The 20,034-nt window shown below is 50.2% G+C and overlaps 1 protein-coding gene across 2 annotated transcripts in view; it reads left to right on the top strand.

Moving 5' to 3' along the window:
* DOCK2 (dedicator of cytokinesis 2) overlaps window positions 1-20,034 on the top strand; it is a 345,180-nt gene that overhangs the window by 130,727 nt on the left and 194,419 nt on the right. For both annotated transcript variants that reach the window (XM_037127870.2, XM_037127869.2), the window contains exon 27: window positions 19,328-19,423. In XM_037127870.2, the coding sequence (XP_036983765.2) occupies window positions 19,328-19,423 (96 nt within the window). The remainder of the gene's footprint in view (window positions 1-19,327; window positions 19,424-20,034) is intronic.

Genomic DNA, 20,034 nt, shown 5'->3' with positions numbered 1-20,034 from the left:
AGGGACTGCGGCCAGTGCAGGGAGTGGTCAGTCTGACCAGAGGGTGCCCTTGGTCCGGCACTGCCCCGACCTGCCCCTTGAAAGACGCACCCTCTGCAGCCCTGTGCCTGGGCACCTCTGACGTGCATCCCCAGTGGCCGCCCCGGTTCCGTGCTCTCCCAGGATCCTCGGCGGCCTGCCTGAAGCAGGTCTGGAGGGCAGCCGATGCCTCCTCTTTGCATTACCATTTAATTCCCAGGAATCAATACCACTGTGCAGAAGCAGCAGGCTGTCTTCTCCCTGCTCCCTCGTATCTCAGATGAAAGGCAGGGAGACGAAGCTTGCTGAGATGCTTCACCTGTGGTGCCTTCCAAGCAGAGAGCAGCTAACGAACCCCCAACTTGAGGTTGAAGTAGATCAAACCCTCTGCCATGTCCAAGACCATTTCCTTCATACCCCTTGCTCCTCCTTTGCTTTCTTGCCATTAAACGTGCCTTTGCTAGGCCAATGGAGTGACATTACGAGGTCACAGACAGTGACATCTAATACACATTTCTTCCCAGCACTGTGTAGCCTGCAAAGTCTTTTCTCATAAATCATAGTGGTTTGTTTCTGGCCACTGCATGACAAGTAGATCTTATTATCCCCATTTTAGGAGCGAGGAGGCTGAGCCTCAGCAGCTAGGTGACTCGCCTCACGTAGGTCGGAGTTGGTAAAAGGAAGAGCTGGGAGGGAGTCACCCCATCGCACTCCCAAGTCAGCGACCTCTTCGCGCTCACCCTGCCCCAGCATCATTTCCCTGGCGGAGGGACAAGCACACGCTTTGGAGTCAGGGAGTCAGTCTACTCAGCCCCCGTCGTGGGCCCTGTGCCGGAGCCTGGGCAGTGGTGGTGAGCAGAGAAGGCGTACTTCCTAGCTCCCCTTCTCCCCAGCTGGGGGTCTTGGGAGGTCATACAGTCTCTCTGTACAGCGGGGACGCCGTTTCCCCCGGTGGTCAGGGTTGCAGGGAACAGGAGCACCTGTGGAAACAGGCGGCCTTGCCCCCAGCAGATAATCCAGACTCAGGACACGCGGCCTTCCTGCTTCCCTCCCTCTTCTTCCTTCCCGTCCCCCGTTGCAGGCTGCTTCCGGAACATCCCTGTCAACTCTTCTAGGGGCAGTGAAGGGCCAGGTGGCCCCGTGGGAGAATGGCAAATACGTCCCGAGCCGGGGAAGGGCTCCGTCCTGCTTCTCACTGGAGGCCCCCTTCTGCCAGCCTGGTGGCACCGGATGCTTCTGGCCATGGCTGCCAGGGAGCCACAGATGCTGCTGCTGGAGCCATGCCGGCCCCTGCGGGTATGAGTGTTTGACGAGGGCCTGCAGGAGGCTGTCACCCTGCATTTTCCGGGGCTCCTTTGGGGGTCCAGAGCTTTAGGGCTCGTGACAGTCACGTAGGGGGTGGTATGCTGGAGCTGGCTCACACCAGCTCATGAGAACCGAGTGTTAAATTTTAGGAATTTTGTGAGCTAATTTGTTAAATAACTGCCATTATTAAAAATTTATATAAATATTTATAATTAAATAAATGAAATTAAAGTCAGAGGTAACAAATAGATACTCAAAAGGCATCACTTTTTAATGGTCTTGCTACACTTTATTCTCACATCGATTGTATTTATGTGGTGGAAACACTACTTCATGCTCTGTGGCCACCCATCTCCTCCAACTGTCTGCTCAGTGACGTCACATCGGCAGCTGGAGATCAGCGACGCGGGGAGTCTCATACACAGACCTGGCAAGCACTGTATATCCAGACTTTTCAATTTTCCTTCCTCAAGAGCCACTAGTAAACATTTTCCAGCACATCACTGCCTGGGATTCAAAGGAATTACAAAAAACAAAAGCCCAGAGGCCCAGGGGAGCTGCCTCTGCACGTCTCCTGTCCCTCCTCCCCAGCAGCCCCTGCAGCTGCCGCTGCCCAGAGGTTCTCTCGGGATGGGCGAGAGAAGACACTCCCGGGGGCAGCAGTGTTTGAGGCTGACTCAACACCCCACCTTGAGTGGAGACGTGGAAATCTGTTCCGTTTGCTTCCAGTCACCCAGAAAACAACAGGAAGTTGTAGGGCTGTGGCTTTATTGAATAATTTAGTGAGTCACAAACAGTAGATCAGAGGGCGAGATCCCGGTTATGAGTCACTGACTGGAGACCCTCAGGACAAGCCAGAGTGAACACTGTCCGGACGGAGGATATAGGCAAGGGACAAAGAAAGGGGTCGCGGGGACCCCTCTCCCGCAAGGCCACCTGGCCCTCCACTGTTCCTAGAAGAGTTGCAGGGGTGTTTCGGAAGCAGCCTGCAACAGGGGACAGCCGTCCATGGCTTCATTCCTGGCAGTGTTGGGCCTATGAGCACTTACACGGACCAGTGAGAGCAAGAGCCCGGACTCCGGCCCAGGTCGGGTGGGAAGCTGACCTGGGGGCCGTGGGTTTGCTGTCGCTCATCTGCACAGCTGTGGGAAAGGCCCCTTTCACAGGGAGAGTGTTATCTTTCCCCAGGTGGTCTTGTCCTTTTGGCCTTAAATAAATAGGATTTAGAGATGTTTAAAAATTCATTTTGATGAGGCAAACACCACAGGAATCGTTGTTACAGGGAAGAACCACTAATGGATACCAGGCTTGTTGGGAGAAAGTATGATGTGAAATAGGATATTTCTCAAAGTATCTCCCCAAAGAATCCACTTATCAGTGACAGAGAGATTGTGACTTGATGGCACAGAAACCTGACCTGCACCACCCGAGCCACGTGACACGAGGGAGCAGCGCGAACAGGTCACGTCGGCGTCACACACCTCTTGACAAGGGTGCTGAGCAGCACGGACACCACTCCCGTGGGGAGTCGTACCCACAGTGCGCAACCCTGAGACCCCATCGTGTACTGGAGGGGGCTCAGGACCATGACAGCCAGGTTCGGCGTGGGATCCCAAGTTGCATCGTGGACCAGGCACCTGGCCGCGTTAAAATAAGGTCTGCGGTTTAGTTTGTAGTATCGAACCCACGAATCTCCTGGCTTGGCCGCTGTGCTCCAGTTAATGTTGACATTAAGGGAAGCTGGATGAAGGGGGATGGGAATTTTCTGTGCTACCTTTGCAACTTTAAAGCCTAACATTTCAAAATAAAAAACATTTAAGATGATTTCTGAGGTGTGTCGGGGGGTTGCCCACATACAGAGGATGCGTTTTGAGGATGGACAGTTCCCCGAAGCACATCTGTTTCAGCGTGAAGGGATGAAGGGTTTTCCCTGCTTTTTCAGTGAAAACTACAAAATCTGCAGACAAACGACAAGGCTTGCTAGAGAATTCCACAGTATGAACTGTTCCGACCTATCAGGGGGTGAACGTAACCCCTGCCACCTGAGCAACTAGGCCAGGACTTGGCTGAACGGCTCACGTGCACTAACCCAGGACCGGGTTCTGGGGCCTGGGGCTGGGAGGGAGCAGGAGGGCTTGTCCCAGCCACGGGGGCCTCGAGCGCTGCAGCGTGTTACTTGGGCTATTCAATAGCCCCTCCACGTGGTAATTTCTAGGCCAGCTTTTGGGGTTTGAACACCACCTGCTCTTTGCTTAGCAGGCTTGCAAAGTGGGTGCTTTGGCATAACTTCCCAGTTGGCCCTTGTCGGGTTATTTATTCTCAGGGAATCCCCCTGGAAAATTAGGAGACAGCTGCTATTGACAGGAGACTAGAAGTCCCCCCCCCCAGTAAAATGAATAATCCAACACGTTCTGTTCCATCGGCACCAACTAAAATACTTCTCGAGCTATTCTTTAATATTTCTTTATCCGCCGTGACCAAAGTTGGAAGGAGCTTGCCTGCAGCCGAACCTGTGTTGGTCTCTCCCAGTCCCCTCTGTCCCATGTTCCACGCCCACCCTGACAGCCTCCCAGGCCCAGGCCAGGCCGAGGGTGGTGGCACAGCGCACCAGGGCAGCCAAAACTCCGGTCATCAAGAAAAGTGATATTTCTAGGCAGTATGGCTTAAATAGCCAGTATTTTGATAGTTGATCCTGGATGTTTGCATTAATTTTTACTTTTGAAACTGTGGCGTTAAGTTGGTCTGTCTCAGTTGTAAGTTTATGAGCCACTTACATTTTGCTCCCCCCCCCCCCGCAAGTGCCTCAATGTTTCCCCTTAGTCTTTTGTGTAGCAGGGACCTTTGTCAACACCGGCCACCCGCTGTCACAGGCTGGGTCCTGGCCAGTGAATGAGCGAGCTCTCAGGAGTGGAGAAGGCACTTTTCTGTTCACCCTGCAGAAGGATGCTCCAGAAGGTCTCTGTCTGCAGGGACTCTGTGCATAAAAGCGCGAGTTGAAAGGAACAGCCGTTTACACTGAACCTTCACTGGGCCAGCCACTTGCTTTCCAAAAACCTTCTCCTACATAATGTCTGAATTAAATCTTCCCTTCACAGTGGGAGGGTGAGTTAAAAGCCCGCTCAGCAGCAGAAAAATACAGCCATGTTTGGTCCAGGTTACAGTTACTGAGGGAACTATAAGTTTGATTTGCCCGCCTGGTCTAGATGTAAATCCTGAAGTGAACCGTGTTAACCGAGAAAGGAAATGCTTTGTTTTTAAAAGCTGCCTTTGATCCGCAGCTCTGTCTGTAGTGCCCCCAGCTGTCCCCTCAATCTGGGGCAACAACCAGGGACTACGGAAGGGAAGTCTCCAGAAAACAGCCCAGGTTCAGGAATAGGCACTTTCTCAGGGAGATGTTCGAGAGCCGCCATTGAGGTGAACCGTTACCTTGGCAGGATGGGGTAGAGAGTGAAATGTCTCGTTTTAGCCCAGGTTCTCCAAGAGCGGAACGTGCTCCAGTTTTCTTTGACTCGGTTATGTACGCCGCTTCCTCTGCCCGGACCACAACCCCTACTGAGCTGTCCTCTCCGATCGCTTTTCCTACCGTTCTCAGTCCACGCGCTGTGTCCTGGGGAGACCATTCTCCCACCGCCCCACCCAACCTCTGTGTCCTTTCCCCTTTCTTTGTCTCTTGCCTGTTCCCTCTGTCCGGACAGCGTTCACTCTGGCTTGTCCTGAGGGTCTCCAGTCAGTGACTCATAACCGGGATCTCACCTTCTGATCTACTTTTTGCGACTCGCTAAATTATTCAGTAAAGCCACAGTCCGGCTACTTCCTGTTGTTTCTGGGTGACCGGAGTCACAGGTGTGTGGTGGCTGCCTCCCCTCCCTGAGCTCCTGTGACTTCCAGGGGCGGAGCCTTGCCTTGCCGTCCATCCCCCCCCCCCGTTAAGAAAGCACTCCAGATTCTCCTCGCCCCGTGTTGTCACTTTCCCAGCTGCGTCTGACTCCTTTTGACTTTATCATAGAATTGAGCACCTAATTATCTGCAATTTCACTTTTGAAACCGCGGTTCCGTGTCATAGAAGGCGTGCCTGGCCTACGTTGAAACGGGACTAACACTTTTTTTTATCTTGTTATTTTTCTTTTCAACTAAGGCAATTCCTTTCCATCTCACAAAACATGAACTGAGCACCTAGCATTTGCCAGGCCCCATTCTGGGCACCGTGGATGCACAGACGATTGAGACCAAATACTCTTTCATTCAAAACTATCTCTGGGACCTTATTTCTCAGTGTTCCCCAACTCTGGTGCTTGGCCTCAGTGGTCCATTCATTTTTCTGCTGTCCTGTGCCTTTCTTCACGCGAGCCCTCCGCCCACTGCCCCCCACGAACCGCCCCCTCATCTGAATATGCAAATCAAAGCTGTCTCCGGAAGCTCGAGCTCAGCTCCCCTTCTCCCTCACCCACCCGGCCCATTCCACAGACGTGTGTCCACCACCACCACTTAGAATTTTTCACAGATTGCGTCATTATCGGGTGTGCTCTCATATGGGGGTCCTCTGTCTAGTTCACAGACTCCGCAAGGACGGGGCCGGTCCAGTCTGCTGTTTCTCCCCCACTTCTGCGCGGCCTGGGCATGGTGCCAGAGTCTGAGCGGACACTCAATAATTAACCTCTGTGGTTTGATTGATCCCCTCATCTTCTGTTATTCTACTTTCTCAAATACATGCTGACACTCATTTCATTTCTGTATACTCAGCAGTCCCTGGTGAGAAGGGCAGATCTGTTGCTGTTGCATTGAACAGCACATCCGAAGCAGCACAGCTTTGAGCACTGGCGCCTTCTCCCCAGATGGTTCCCACACTGGCTTAGAGTTCAGCGTGCATCTTCCCACAGAAGTACTGCCAGGCAGCAGTGGCGGTCTGCCTGCGAGGGGGTGTTTAGCCCTCAGTGCCTCTGAACCCTGGGACAGACGGTAGTTGGCCTTATTTCATGAATAGTTTACGAACATTGTCTTGGGTTGTCCATAAGGTCCATTCAGTTTTTTTTCTCCATAAAGTGAAAGCCGCTTTTTCATTTTTACCAATAATTTTATTGATTTGGATATTTTAAGTACGTCGGCCGTCTCCTGCAACTGGCTCATAGTGGTCAGAGGCCAGGGGTGCTGCTCAACATCTTCCAATGCTTAAGGCAATCCCACAGCAAAGAATTATTTGGCCACAGTGTCAATAGGACCAAGAAACTTCACAAACCACTTTTGACATGTCCGGTCAGTCACAGCACCTTCTCCATACACTGCACAAATCTTTTTTTTTCCTTTGGCATTTCAGTTGTGTTTTTACCTTTCTTTAAATAATAAGGCATAATACACCAAAAATGTTGCACGTCTTCTTCCACCTCAACGTTGAAATGGCTGCACAAATATTTGCCAGTTTTGATGTTTTTTAATGCGTGTTGATAGGACAGCTGTCACAACACAGTCTAACAAAACTTTCTAATGAAGTTAGACAACTAAGCGCTACTAGAGGCATCGTATGGGAAGAAATGTAAGCAACTCTTAGGCCAACCCAGTAGGTTCTTCACCTGACTTGACACTCATCATACCTCGCCCACCCTCAAACTATCTGTTTTTTCATTAGACAATAAGCCGCATGAATGCAAGGGACTACCTCTCTCCTGTTCACTGCGATATCCTAACACGGTACCTTGTACAAATCCGGCAGTCAGAAAGTATCTCTCGACATTCATCGAGTTAAATGGAAAGATTGTGAACTTTGTAGACATACAGACACGGATTCAAACTCCACCTTCCTTGCTAATTAACTGTGTGATCTCAGGGAAGTTACATGGCTTCTCCGAGCCTCAGCTTACCTCTGCATAATAATCTTGTTAGACTGTTATGTTGACACGTACTATGTTCCTTCTTTCCTCCGCTCTTGCCCCAGTGCGATCCCATAACGAGCATTTGATTGATGAATAATGTCTGCTTTTCTTGCTGCATGGGTTGAGGCGGTGGTGATAGGGAAGGTGGTATTGGATATGAGAGCCTTTTAGCAGCTGTAGAGAGCATGTGAGTTCTATTTCCAGCTCTCGTTCTGACAGGGTGATCTGAGGCAGGTCACTCAGACATATCTGTGCCAGAGGGATGACGGATTTCACTTATCTTCAAGCTTCTTCTTTGTTTTTTTAACCTGTCACTCACTTCAGGTGAGTGACTATTAATTCTCACTGTTCGAGGCGGGGCGGGGCGGAGCCCAGAGGTTGAATTTATTTGAATCCAGTTTTGCGTTTTATCGTAATTACTCATGCATACTTTATATTCTAATTCACAACAGACCCAGGTTTAAAAATATGACTGTTATTTGTGAGCCACACGTTGATGAATACCTGCCATAAGTCAAACACTGTGTAAAGCACCTTGTATTCAGAAGTCAATTAGTTTTTACCGTAATCCAGGGAGCAAATTGTTTTCACACTCCCATTACTAACGAATGAGCTGAGGCTCACAGGCATTAAAATAAATAGGTGTCAGCTACACAGCAGATGGGTGGCAGGGCCAGAATTCAATCTGTCTGAATCCATCCCTTTCTCTGACACCTCCTCAAAGGATAAGTAAAAACAGAGACTCCCCCTGAGCCATCAAGGATGTAAATAAAACGCACACCCCATGTGAAGGGGTGGGGGGGTGCATGCATAAGGACTTGGGGGATCACCGATACACTATGTGACAAGTTCAACATGTCGCAGGGTTGGGCCTCTGGGTCTGTGTGGCCATTTCTGTTTCTGGTAGTGTTTGTGCAGCCAGTAATGAGTGTTTTTAAAGAACGCTCTGCCTCATTTAGAGGTGCGATTTAGATGGAGAAAGGCGTAGTTGATTTTTTTAGACATGCATTTTCGTGAGGGTCAGACATGTAAAAATGAAGACCGTGCTTGTGTTGTTGGTGTTGTTTTTGATGTCCCCCCTCTGGCGTAACAGTCACTGCTCTGGCTGTGGCAGGTAACAGAGGACAGGTAGGTCTCCCAGAACCTCCTGGAGCAGCACCGGAATTGCGACAGAGTCCCAAAGTAACTACTGTGCCAGGTGGAGCGTGTTTTCCGTGGGGGGAGCCAGTCTTCGGGGAACAGAAGGGGTGGCACTTTTACATCGGGGGCAAGGAACGGTACACGTCAGGGGCAGTTGGAGAGGAGCAGCTGTAATCTTCCAGACTACCACCCCTCCCACCCCCCGGAAGACTAATTATTTGTCTGCTTGAAACCTGTCCTGGGAAACAAGCAACAACACCGCACCCTCTCGGTTGTGGGGGGAAAAGGAGAGGAGGTGGCGGTGCGTGCAAAGGGAGGGAAAATGTCACCGGCGTCTCTGCATTTGGAGAACAGCCGACTTAGCACATCTCTCATTTTGCGTCGCAATCCGCATTAGATTAAGACGTAAATTGAGGCTCTGCCCCTCACCCCTTCATCTCTCTGTCTCACCATCCGCAGACACATCCATCACGTGTCTGTCCATGTGCTTGGCACTTACTCTGTGTCAGGCAGGTGCCACACTTCAGGTATTCTGCATTGAAAGATATGGAAGTCTGAGTAAAATTGTGCAGAAACTCACGAAGAAGCAGCGCCCACCCTGCCTGGGATGGGGTGTGGTCTTGGAGCGATTGAGTCAGGAAAGGTGTCCAGATGGTAGAAGCTGAGCTGTTTTCTGACCTCTGGGCAGGAGATCGGCAGGTGGCGTCAGGGGTGGGGGGTAGGGAAGGGCCCCTCAGTCGTAGATAAAAACCGGCCTCCAAAGGCACTCTGGCTGATTTCTGCAGGAAGGACAAGCTGACCAGGCCTGGGTGGGTAAGGCCTGGGGAGAGAGAAGCCTCCCCGGACCCAAGGCACTGAACTCCCTCCACGAGCTGACTGCAGTCCAAGGTCGGGGTGGGGTGGGGGATTCTGCTTCCTGAAGACGTCGCTATGGTGGGAAGATTCTCCTTGGAATTCTAGGGAGCAGGTGGGACTCCAAGACGCAGTGTGAGCAGGGCGAGGCTGCACAGGCCGAGGGAAAGGGGCTGGTGGGAGGGACGTACAAGGCTGAGTCGGGTGTTGTTAGGCGTTGGTCTTATTAGAGAAAAGCACTCTCATTAGAAGCCCTGCTTACTCTAGCAAAGGGCGGGGCAGGTGCACACTTCTCCCCATTAATTCTCACAGGTCCTTTCTCAGGACATTCTGCCAGACCCTCCCGAGTTGGGTTCTTCATCTCCTTCCTGAGCTTTCTCGGTGCTCTGGGGCAGCACAGTGTGGCCCTTCCCTTCCTGTGGGTTCCTCCCTGGTCTCCACCACCAGTGCACTGTGACCCCTGCAAGGCAGGGCCCGTGCTCGCTCTGTCCCTGAGTCCCCAGCACTCAGGACAGAACATAACACATCGTGGGTACTCTCCCTGGGTTGCATGTTGGAATTAGATGGAGAACATTTTACAGAGAGCAGTGCCGGGGTCTCAGCGCCAGAGACTTAGTCTGGGGTGGGACCCAGGCATGGGTCTGTCTAGATACTTAACACAGTCCCTAGGTTATTCTAAAAACGCGTTGCGGTTGTGGACCACTGGGGTCATGAACCATGGCTAGGAGACGTGGGGAATGTCTCCGGGCATGCCGCTTTGCAGTGGACACCGGCCCGGTAGTCTCTTTTTCAGTCGGGCAGGGGTTTGGGGAGGAGCAGCAACCCGGTGGCTGATGTTTAGGCAGCTTCCCAAGGCTCTAAATTCGCCTCGACCTAGGCACGAAGGCAGCAGGAGATGGCTCCCAGACGCCGTGCACGTACTGCAGAGAAATTCAGCGTACGTCTGGGCATAGACACGCAGGTCTGGTTCAAGGTGACCTGGCTGCACGACAGTGGTAACCGGTTTGTCCAGGTTCTCACTGGCTGAGGCTGTAAAGGGGCTGAGCCCTTGGGGGGAGGACTGCCTGTCTGCAGTTCATTGGGCAAGGGCCAGAGCTGTGGTTTCAAATGTGGGCCATGTTCTTTTCTTCTAGAAAGGTCACCTGAAACCATGTGTCAAATTGGACAGTTTGGAATAAATCAGAAAAATAAACTAGCTCTCTCTGTCCCAAGTTTATTCTCGATATATAGGTCAGGCAGAGAGAGAGAGAGGGATGGGGGAGGAGGGAGCCCACCACCTAAACTTTCCAAAAAAGGGGGTGGAGGCGGGGGTGAATAGTAGACATGTGGTAGGACTTTAGAAATAGGCTGAAGTCATCACTGCCGTTAGGGACGGTGGAGAAAGTCACGGGCGCTTTATCAACGTTAAAGCAGAGAGATACACAGTGTGGGGGGGTGGCTCGGGGGGAGAGAGTCTGTACTTTGCAAGACGAGGAGAAGTGCTCTTGTTCCGGGGGACAGTGCTTTCGTCAGCACGTGGAGAGGGGCACAGACTCTCTGTGGCGTTCTCTCTGTGGAGGCGGGTTTGCGGGGAGGGTTTAATCGCACCCCATCTCGAGTGCGGGAGCCGCATGGGGGTCTGGGTGACTTGGAGCAGAGATCAGAGGCTGCACCCTCACCCCTCGGATTTATCACTCTTCTCTGGCCAGTTCACTTGCATTTAAAATCGGCCTACTTACCTCCTCCCTCCCTTCCCAGCGAAGAAAGAGAGGTGTGAGGGTAACATCTCAGAGCCTCTGGTCGGTGGTGAGTTTTCTCAAGTTTTTGGTATAATTTATGCCTAAGCAGACTAACCCGTGAGAAAGCAGGCTCTGCGTTCTGGCAGAGACAAAAGATCCTGGAATGCTTCCTGAGACCTGTCTCTGAACTTAGGTTTGTACTTGCCTGACTTGGAAGGAATTTGGGGGGACCCTGGTGGGGAGACTGAGTCAGTCTTCACTCCGTGACCTGTGTATTGTGCGTGTTCTTCCTCTGGAGGATGGATGCGTTATTAGTGGTATTTTCACTGTTGGAAGGAGGGTAGAAGATTGTGTATTTTCCTTGCTTCTTCCCCTCTCTAAGAACCCCTCAGTCATTTGTGTGGGGTCAAGCCGTGTGGTCAGAACCATTGAGGACATCTAGGCCCAGGAATTTCCAGATTCTCCGTTCCGATTCCAGCCCCAGGGAATTAACCTGAAGTCAAAGAATGCCGTTCTCTCCATGGAACCTCAAATATCAGTAAACAGAGGTGCGTGCGGGAGGTAGTTTGGGGTAGCGAGGTGTCGTGCTGATCCTTGTTGGAGGTACCTTCCCCGCCTGTGGCCGGAGTCATCCTGGGACTGGGTTGAAGGCTGCTGGTCACATGGAGGCACAAAGGCAAGGACACAGAGGAGGGAGGCCAGCCCACCAGTGGAATGGCGGGGAGAGAGGCAGGCAGTAGTGGAGGGATGGAGGGAGGTCGTCGGGAAGCTGGGCGTGCGGGGCATCGAATGGCTTTCTGGACAAATAGTAGCAAAGGTTTCACCACTGGGGAGCTTGTACTGCCATTTCTCCTATGCCCACGGCTGCACGTTTTAACATATATGGTCTCCCAAACGAGCAGCCTGTGTTAGACATTAGACAGTTTGTTCACACACTTAAAAAAGTAGTAATACATATACACCATTATAATTTTCTGACCAGCAGAGTTAAGTGGGGGCTTCCCTGTCTCGTTTCCATTCAAACAAGGAGTCTTGACAGTGTCATTAGCCAACATGGTGACACTGAAGAGGAGCATCCAGTTTCCGTTAAGCGTTTTAAAATGTTACGAATCGTGCATGGAGCTCCACTGCTGCAGTGGGCACCTCGAGGGGGCCCGTGGCTGCTGGGCCATTTGGACACTTACCCCGCTTGTTTCGTTTGGAACAAGCAACACAAAGTTGCTGTGAACTGTACACGCACTGATGAGCCCTGTGGCCAAGAAGGCCCGGGTGCAAAGCCAGCTCCACAACCCGTGGTCCTGGGACTCGGGACAAGTTGCGTCAACCTCAGAGCCTCATTTGCAGTGTGGGGAGAAGCAGCGTGGTGCACGGCTGGGGTTTTCCTGTGAATTCAATGGGACGATGCACGTAAAGCACTCGGTGCAGTGTCTGTCCTGTATTAAGTGACTAAAACTACTGAGTGGCAATCATAATTAGAACGGCTGACCTGGGACAGCAGGTGTTCCACGTCTTCCCAAGCTGCATCGGTCAATAATACAAGGCCCACGCCCGTTACCGGCACCCACTAATAATTCATCAAAAGCGAGCTGTGCCGCTTACCAGCGGACGACGCCTGTTTCGAAGAACAAACCCTGGAAGCAGACAGCTCCCAGGTGCACCTCCGCTCACCGGCTTCAGGAGACGTCAGACTCGCAGACCTGGGGAGGCCTAATTTTTTCTGCTCTAGGCTGCGGGCTGGAGGCTCCCCTGTATTTTAATAACAGCCCCGCAAAAGCAACTTAAAGGATCTGAATGAAAGAAACACTTTTCTCTAAGCACAGTCAGATATTTTTTGGTGGAGGCAATTGTGTTATCATGGTTCCCCCCACCCATTGCTCTAAGTAGATATTCTTCCCCTGCAAATGGAACTTAAAAGCGTGTCATAAATGGAGGAAAATATTTCCTAGTTGTGCCTTTTTAAAAGGTGTTGACCTGTGTGACTCCGTAATGCTCCCGTCCGCTGACGGCAGTGCTGCGGCTTGGGAGCACCTGTCTTGGGAGGTAGAAAAGGTATTTTCACCCCAAAACATACATGGGATTATAGCACTCATGGTGGCCTGTGATCTCTCTTTACTGAGTATGTTTAAGGACATTTTTCCAGATCAAGACATACCTGCCTTCTCTTATTCCACTAAGCTGTCGTTTTTATCCTAGGATCCCTGATTTGGGGACCTTTTTCTTGCTTGCCACATTTGGATATTGTATACAATATGCTATAAACAGCTGCACACACACACGTTTGCCTCACTGTTTACTTTGGGCAGATTTGCAGAGAGATTTATCATCTGCAAAGTCCTGCCACATCCACTCATTTCTGTGATCCCAAAACACGGAGGTGCCGGCTGTTTTGAGCCCAGACCTGGAGTCAGACAGGCCTGGGCTGGACCTCGGGTCAGCACTCACGCACGGCGTGTGATCCCCACAGGTGCTCAGGTTCCTCCTCTGTAAATCTGTGATCATAGAAGGATTTCCTTCTTTTCACAGGTGCTTGCAGAGTTCCTTAAGTTAATTTATGCAAGTACTTAGAAGGCAACCTAATATGTATTCAAAAAATATTAGCTGTTGGTGTCAGAACTAGCTACGGATTCTCAAAGCAATTCTGACACTGTGGGTGCTGTCACGTCCAGTATATGGGCCCTCCTCAGTGTGAACACAGGTGCCGAGCTGCCTGTGTGCTGGGGCGCAGGGAGCCACGGGCGGGGCGTTGCCCGGCAGACCTGGTTTTCCATGTAGCTCTGACAGTGTTACTTGTCACTGGTCACATGACCCTACGTAGCCCCTTCTCAAAGCTGAGTGTTGCTTTCTGTAAAATTAGGGTCACCTAGAGCTCTTCAATGTCTGGTATAACACAGTCACATTTTTGTCCTTTAACATAACTGAGCTCACTTACAAGCATTTGAACAGGAAAATTTAGGTTTGGAATCCCTGTATAGCTGATAGGAGAGACATAGCCCCACACTTGCTCCCTCTGGAGAACCTACTGAAATGAAAGTCAAGGGAGTTCTGGAAGAGGAAGGTAACATCTAATGGAAAGGCACCGAATGATTTTGCAGACCCAGGAAGAGTGATTCCTCAGCCAGCAGTGGGGAAACCTGACTCCTCCTTGAATCTAAAGCAAAGGCTTCCCTGAGTTCCAAGAAGTGGTGGTAGCGGGGCCCCCGGAGGTGGGGGAGAGGCACGCAGACCAGCAGACGGATGGCAAGTCTGTGTAAGAAGCCCCCGACTGTGCAGCGGAGTCACTGGGGGTTTATTCTGTAAGGAGGGTGGAACTCTAGGGTGTCCGGACCAGGAGTCAGTAGGCTCAGTGAGGGCAGCGACGCCATCCTGCAAACAAGGTTCCAATCAAAGCATCTTCGAAGCTGAAGCCTCTGGCACTTTCCTCCCTCGCAGCTCCTGGGATGCTAGCAGCCGGGCTTTCTGCCTTCGGGCGGGAGATCAGAGAATTCTTGTCTGTGGAATCCAACCAGCCCAGGAAGAAAGACGCACAGACATGGATATTTGAGTCTCTCCGACTGACCGTCCCGACCAGATCACCCTGCAGCGAGGCTCACGGACGCAGGTTCTACTCACAGGCTCTGCGTGGTCACCCGCCGGGGCGGGGGGTCACTCACCCTGAAATGTGGATACGCCGCCACGGGTGACCGAGAACTAAGGAACGGAGTCCGCCATGAAAGAAAGAGCGCAGAACAAGCAGAGAGAAGCAACTCAGGAAATGGAGACTCTGCAAGGCGGAGCACACTTTCAGCACAGGCAGTGAGGGTTCGGGGAACTAGGAGAAGGGGCGGCCGTGAACGAGGAGAGAGGCAGTGGGAAAGACAGAGCTGAAGGGTCTCTGCCTGCTTTATCCAGATTGCTGCTTCCCTTTGGGGGAATGAGAAGTTGTACGAGAAATGGGAATTTGTTTACAACTTCGATAGGAATGACGTGTACATATCAAACTGTTTTAAAGACTAAATATTGATCGAACAAAAATTACACGATAACTTTATAGGGAGAAGGAGAAATAGAAAGAATGCAGATGTCTAGTAGGGCAGGGGGAGCAAAGAGATTAATTCTTTTCTTTTATGGTGGGAGTTAATAGATAAGGCCAAAAAGTGAACACATTTGTTTAAAGAATGGGTGATACAAACATATTTTTGGCCACATAACCACACATAACAAAGTAACAACTTTATATGCTAAAAGAAGTGAAAAAAATCCCTCCGGTGGTGGAACATGAGGGACTCGTGTTTTGTTTTTTTAATGAATATAGGACGGTATTTCTGAACTATATACATTTGTAACTTTGATAAAAATAAAATTTAACATCATTAACATTAAGTAGTCAGCATCACTTATATGAAAGAAGAATTCTCAAATGTTTATTATCATCTTACGTAATCAGATAGTGAGCACACTTTTTAAAAGGTTTTATTTATTAACCTGGGGAAAAGCTGACCAAAGAAAGAGCTGATCCAAAAGTATTTAGGATCCATGAATCTTGGGAGAAGAGATGCTTATATTGAATTATTCTTAGATAGAAGACACATAAAATTTTTACAGAGCAATAGAACTATAGCCTTTAGCAAACCAGCAAATATCACACTTAATTTTTTCTACCCGTAACCCTCGGAGTGTACAAGGCTCTAATACTTCTGCTTTCTAATCAGCTGTGGATGCTGAAACAGAATTACATTTCCCGAGAGAGGAAGAGAACTCCCCCCAGTTGGGCTTCTCAGAACGTGCTATTTAAAAAGTCACACAGTCCTTATTTTGCTTTATTTCCAAGTTTCGGGATCTTTTCCTGGACACTTGCTATATATAATGTAAACATATATAAAAGATAGATAGATAGATAGATAGATAGATACTTTAAAAATAGACACAAGAAGACAGTGCTGTTAAGTTCTAGAAAGATGCTGTCCGTCACTCTGACCTGAGCACCCCCCCTCTTTGTGTAAAGGAGTTTTGCTGGAGCTGCACAGTTGTCCAAGACACATCAGCACCAAAGGGGGCATTTTCTACCTGGTGGCATCAGAAGGGTTCAAAGAGCATGGAACAACTGGGACACCTTTCACATAGTTTGATTCATGTTGTGAAATGCTGTGTCTGTGTGTTATGACTTAACATCTCACACGTGGCATGCTCTGCTGTTATTCTGGAAATCCTGTGGGGAGTTAGTAATTTTGAATTGCATTCTACAAAGTCCGGGGGCGGGCATAGGGCAAAGGGGGAGCCAAGAAGACAGGGGTTGTCCCCCCCCACCCCTCTTTCAGCTGTGTTAAGTATTGGGCTGATGCGTAAGATTGCATTGAAAGAAAAGACTGCAGGTTCCTCCCAGGTATCACACACAACCTACAATTATTAAAGGGAAAAAAAATCACTACGGTTTGCAGTGTGTTTAGGTTGAGTGGATTAATTTCTTCGCCAGGGCCATCATGGGAAGACTGGCTTTGTCATTTCAATTACAAGCCACCATTTAGTTCGAGCCCAGAAGACACTTTCCTAGAGATTCCCTCCACTTGCCTGGCACCAGAGCAATTAACAGTGGTTGATTTGTGGCTGCGTTTTTACTGCTTAGCACAGGTTTATCATCCTGAAAGTTTTCCATTTGCATATTCGCTGTACATTCTTCGGTGACATCTTGATATTATTTGAGTTTAGATTATGCATCGCCTTGTATTGCACTTTCTGCTACGTGCTGGGAATCTGCAAGCGTGGCCGGAAAGCTTCCGCAGACCGAGGAGGACATGAGTTGCTGCCGCCACTTACCGAGGGCTTAGTATCTTTACCTGCATTCCCTTATTTATTCCTCAGACCAGAACTTTGGTTCTCTATTGTTTGCTGCCTTTTATACATACAGAAACTGAGATTCAAAGAAGAAAATTTTTTCCTGGTCACCCAGCTCAAATGAGCGGGTTTGCGATTCCAACTCGAGTCTGTCTGGTCCCCAAGCACATTGCCACACCACCTCTCCCATTGGGATCTTCAAAGGGAAATGAATTAAATTTGACAGGCTCCCACTTTTGAATTCCAAACTTCCTGAGCAGTCTAATTGCTGCTCTTTGGATGAAGAAATGGCTATTTAAAAGAAGCAGGGGGCAGGCAGAAGGTCAAAAGAAAAGGGTTTTTATTATCTCCTTTGGTAAAAGGAGAGAGATGTAACCCCAGGGGGACAACATCGAGTGGAAACCATTATATGAATTGTTAGTGCGCTTAGATTGGTGAAATTGCAAAGAAATGTAGAGAAGATAAGGGAGTGACGAATACAGGGTACTGAAGATCTTCTAAAGGGAAGGAACAAAACTTGCTGGAGGCAGAAGTTGGTCCAATGGAGGGTCCTGTCTATCATCCTTGCAAACGGGAAGAGGCGAAGGCCCCAAAATAGCAGCCAGAGAGCCGTGTTCTGTCCAGTCTGCCTGGGTGAACTCGGGCAAGGAGGAGGCTCGGTGGCCAGACCTCCGGGTTTGAATCTTTCTGCTTTGCCTTTCTAGCTGGGCGAGCCTGGACAAGTTACTTAACCTCTCTGGGCTTCAGTTCTCTCATTTAACAATGAATATTATGCATGATGTTGCCCTCTTGTTGTGAGATGAGGTCATTAGTGGTTAGTAGGGTGCTAGGTATTTAGTGAGCCCTCAAAAAATGCTGGCTGTTTTTGTTACTACTATGAACATCCCATTCACATAACATAAAAAACTGGAGATTGTAAGTCAGTCAAGAGGCGTGAAGAAGTAAAGGAGAAAAGGAAGTCAGGAGAGAGGCTTGCCTACAGTCAAGAACTAAAGGCTGATGTTCTCTCCCCTGCCCTTGAAGTATCAGGAGGAAAACGCCAGATGTGAAGAAAGGGCTGGGTGAGGGGAGAGGGCTCACATCTAGCAGTGGACTGAGGTCTGCTGGAGCATAACTTGCTTCTGTAGATTATATGCTTCGATGGAGTCTCTGGTGGCAGATGTTCCGCGACGAGCTCCATGGGGCTGCAGAACCAGGCCTCAGCCAAAGTGCGGAAGTGAGTCTGGGGCAGAGGGAGAGAGGAATGTCTGGGCTGTTCATCTTTGGATGCCAACAATCGTTGAGAGCACGTTAGGAAGGGAGAATAGTCCTTAATAAGCACATCTGTTTTCTTTTCCATACTGCAAATCTATTTTCCTTTCATGGGTTACATGAACAGACAAACCACAGTTAGGTTGAAAGCCACTGAGCTTAATAAGGTGCTTATGAGTAAGCATGAGTGGTCATCGCTTTTCAGCCGCCATGGATTCAGCGCTGTCTTTATGCCGGGCTCTGCTGAGGTCCTGGAGATGTGGGCTGTTCCCACACCCGAGTGTCTGTCTTGAGTTTCCCTGGGGGTTGTGTCATGGTTCTGAGGCATCCAAAAAAGCTACATAAAATTCATAATTATCAATTCCCTGGCTCTCAGACTCCCCAGATCTCCTGCAGTGGAACCAGGCATGTGCATTTTCCCAGAATCACATGTGTCATTTCTGTGTTCACATCAGCCTTGAAAGACTGGTGAGGAACCCTTCTGCATTTTATGGACGAAGACACTGAGGCACAGAGGGGTTAAGTGATAAGTGAGGTCATTCAGGGCAAGTGAAGAGTTGGCTGTCAGGTCCAGAGCTGCCAAATTGAAAATCCCAGGGCCTTTCCACTTGGCCACGACCACCCTCCCGGGTGCGCATGGGTGAGATGCGGCGTGGGGTCTGGGAATGTGGGTGAGAGTGCACGAAACCCTTGCCCCCCACAGCAAATGCTCAAAAAGCATCGACAAGTCCTACTCAAGGCTTGGGGACTCGTATTTAAAGTGGGCAGAACCCCATGAATGTCACAAGCTGGCTCACATGGGTTTCCCCCAAAGCGGATCGTGCAGCCTGAACTGCACAAGCACCCCATGGTTACAGCTTCCATCACACGAACCCAGTCCTGGGCTCCAGAAACGCCAGCTCCTCCATTTGTCCTTCCAGTCTAGGGGGCTGCCTGCTGTTGCCGGTCTCTAAGTTCTCTCGTTTGGTGTCTCAGCATCTTCCTCACCTGTACAGCCAATCTTCTGCGTTACATCCCCTCCATATTCCCGGGTGCAGCCTATGACACAGGTGAAGAAACCAAGGGGCAGACAAGTTAACTCAGCCAATGCAGTTCAATAATTCCTGACCGAGTTAGTCAGCTTTCTAAATCCAAAGATTCTGATTCCAGAGCTCAAGCTCTTAATTACTAACTTACACTTAATATGGTTAGTGGAATTCCTGGTGTCTAGTGCCTGGTGGTGATGGCAACGGGGACATGGTGATGATGATGACGATGATGACGATGTGATCTGGGTGGTCACCCTGTCTGACCACTGTGGTACATCCTTTGGGAGAGGTTTGCAGATGCCTTGTCCCAGTTCTCTGACAGATGTCTCTGACTGTGTTACAGGCCTTCACGTACCACCACATCCAAGAGATCATGGTCCAGCTGCTCCGCACGGTGAACCGGACCGTCATCACGATGGGGCGGGACCACTCCCTGATTGTGAGTACACCTCTTCCCCTCGTCAGACTTTTCGAAGCGCCTGTGGTCGAGGCATGGGTTTTCTGAAGCACCAGGTCGTCGATCCCTGCTTTGTTCTGGAGCACGAGAGTCAGGTTTTTCCTCTCTGAGTTGGGAGAACAGGAGCATTAACTCCAGTTGCTGAAATGAAACAAGGCTTAGGACTTGTCGACCCGGGGCAGTGTTCCAGTGGGAATGGAATGGCGCTGGCAAGGCCGGGGGAGTGAGAGCAGCTCTGTAGGAGGGCCTGGCAGGCTGCTCCACGCTCACGTCCACCAGGGGCCTTTACTTCTGGCCTAGAGCCAAGCAGTGTGCAGTCACAGGGTCCCGTGAGCTGGGTTTTCTAAGGGGCTTCGCTGTGTGTTAACTTTCCCCACGGATGTCCGTTAACTTAAGGTCACTGCTACGTTTTGGGCTACCGTTCCGCACAAACACTGTGTCCTGTGGGTCAGGAGACTCCTGCTCCGTCGTCTACTCGTGTTTCCTCTCCGGACGTGGAGCCCAGCTCTAGCCCTTTAACCTTGACCCATCTTGCTCTAAGCCAAGGGTCGAAAGCTAATGCTGACCGGGGCCAGTCAGCAACACAGACGGGT

This window comes from Artibeus jamaicensis, unplaced genomic scaffold (genome assembly GCF_021234435.1).
Source record: "Artibeus jamaicensis isolate MK-2021 breed Jamaican fruit bat unplaced genomic scaffold, CSHL_Jam_final scaffold_3151, whole genome shotgun sequence".
Lineage (NCBI taxonomy): Eukaryota > Metazoa > Chordata > Mammalia > Chiroptera > Phyllostomidae > Artibeus > Artibeus jamaicensis.
This window is presented reverse-complemented; position numbering and strand designations above follow the sequence as displayed.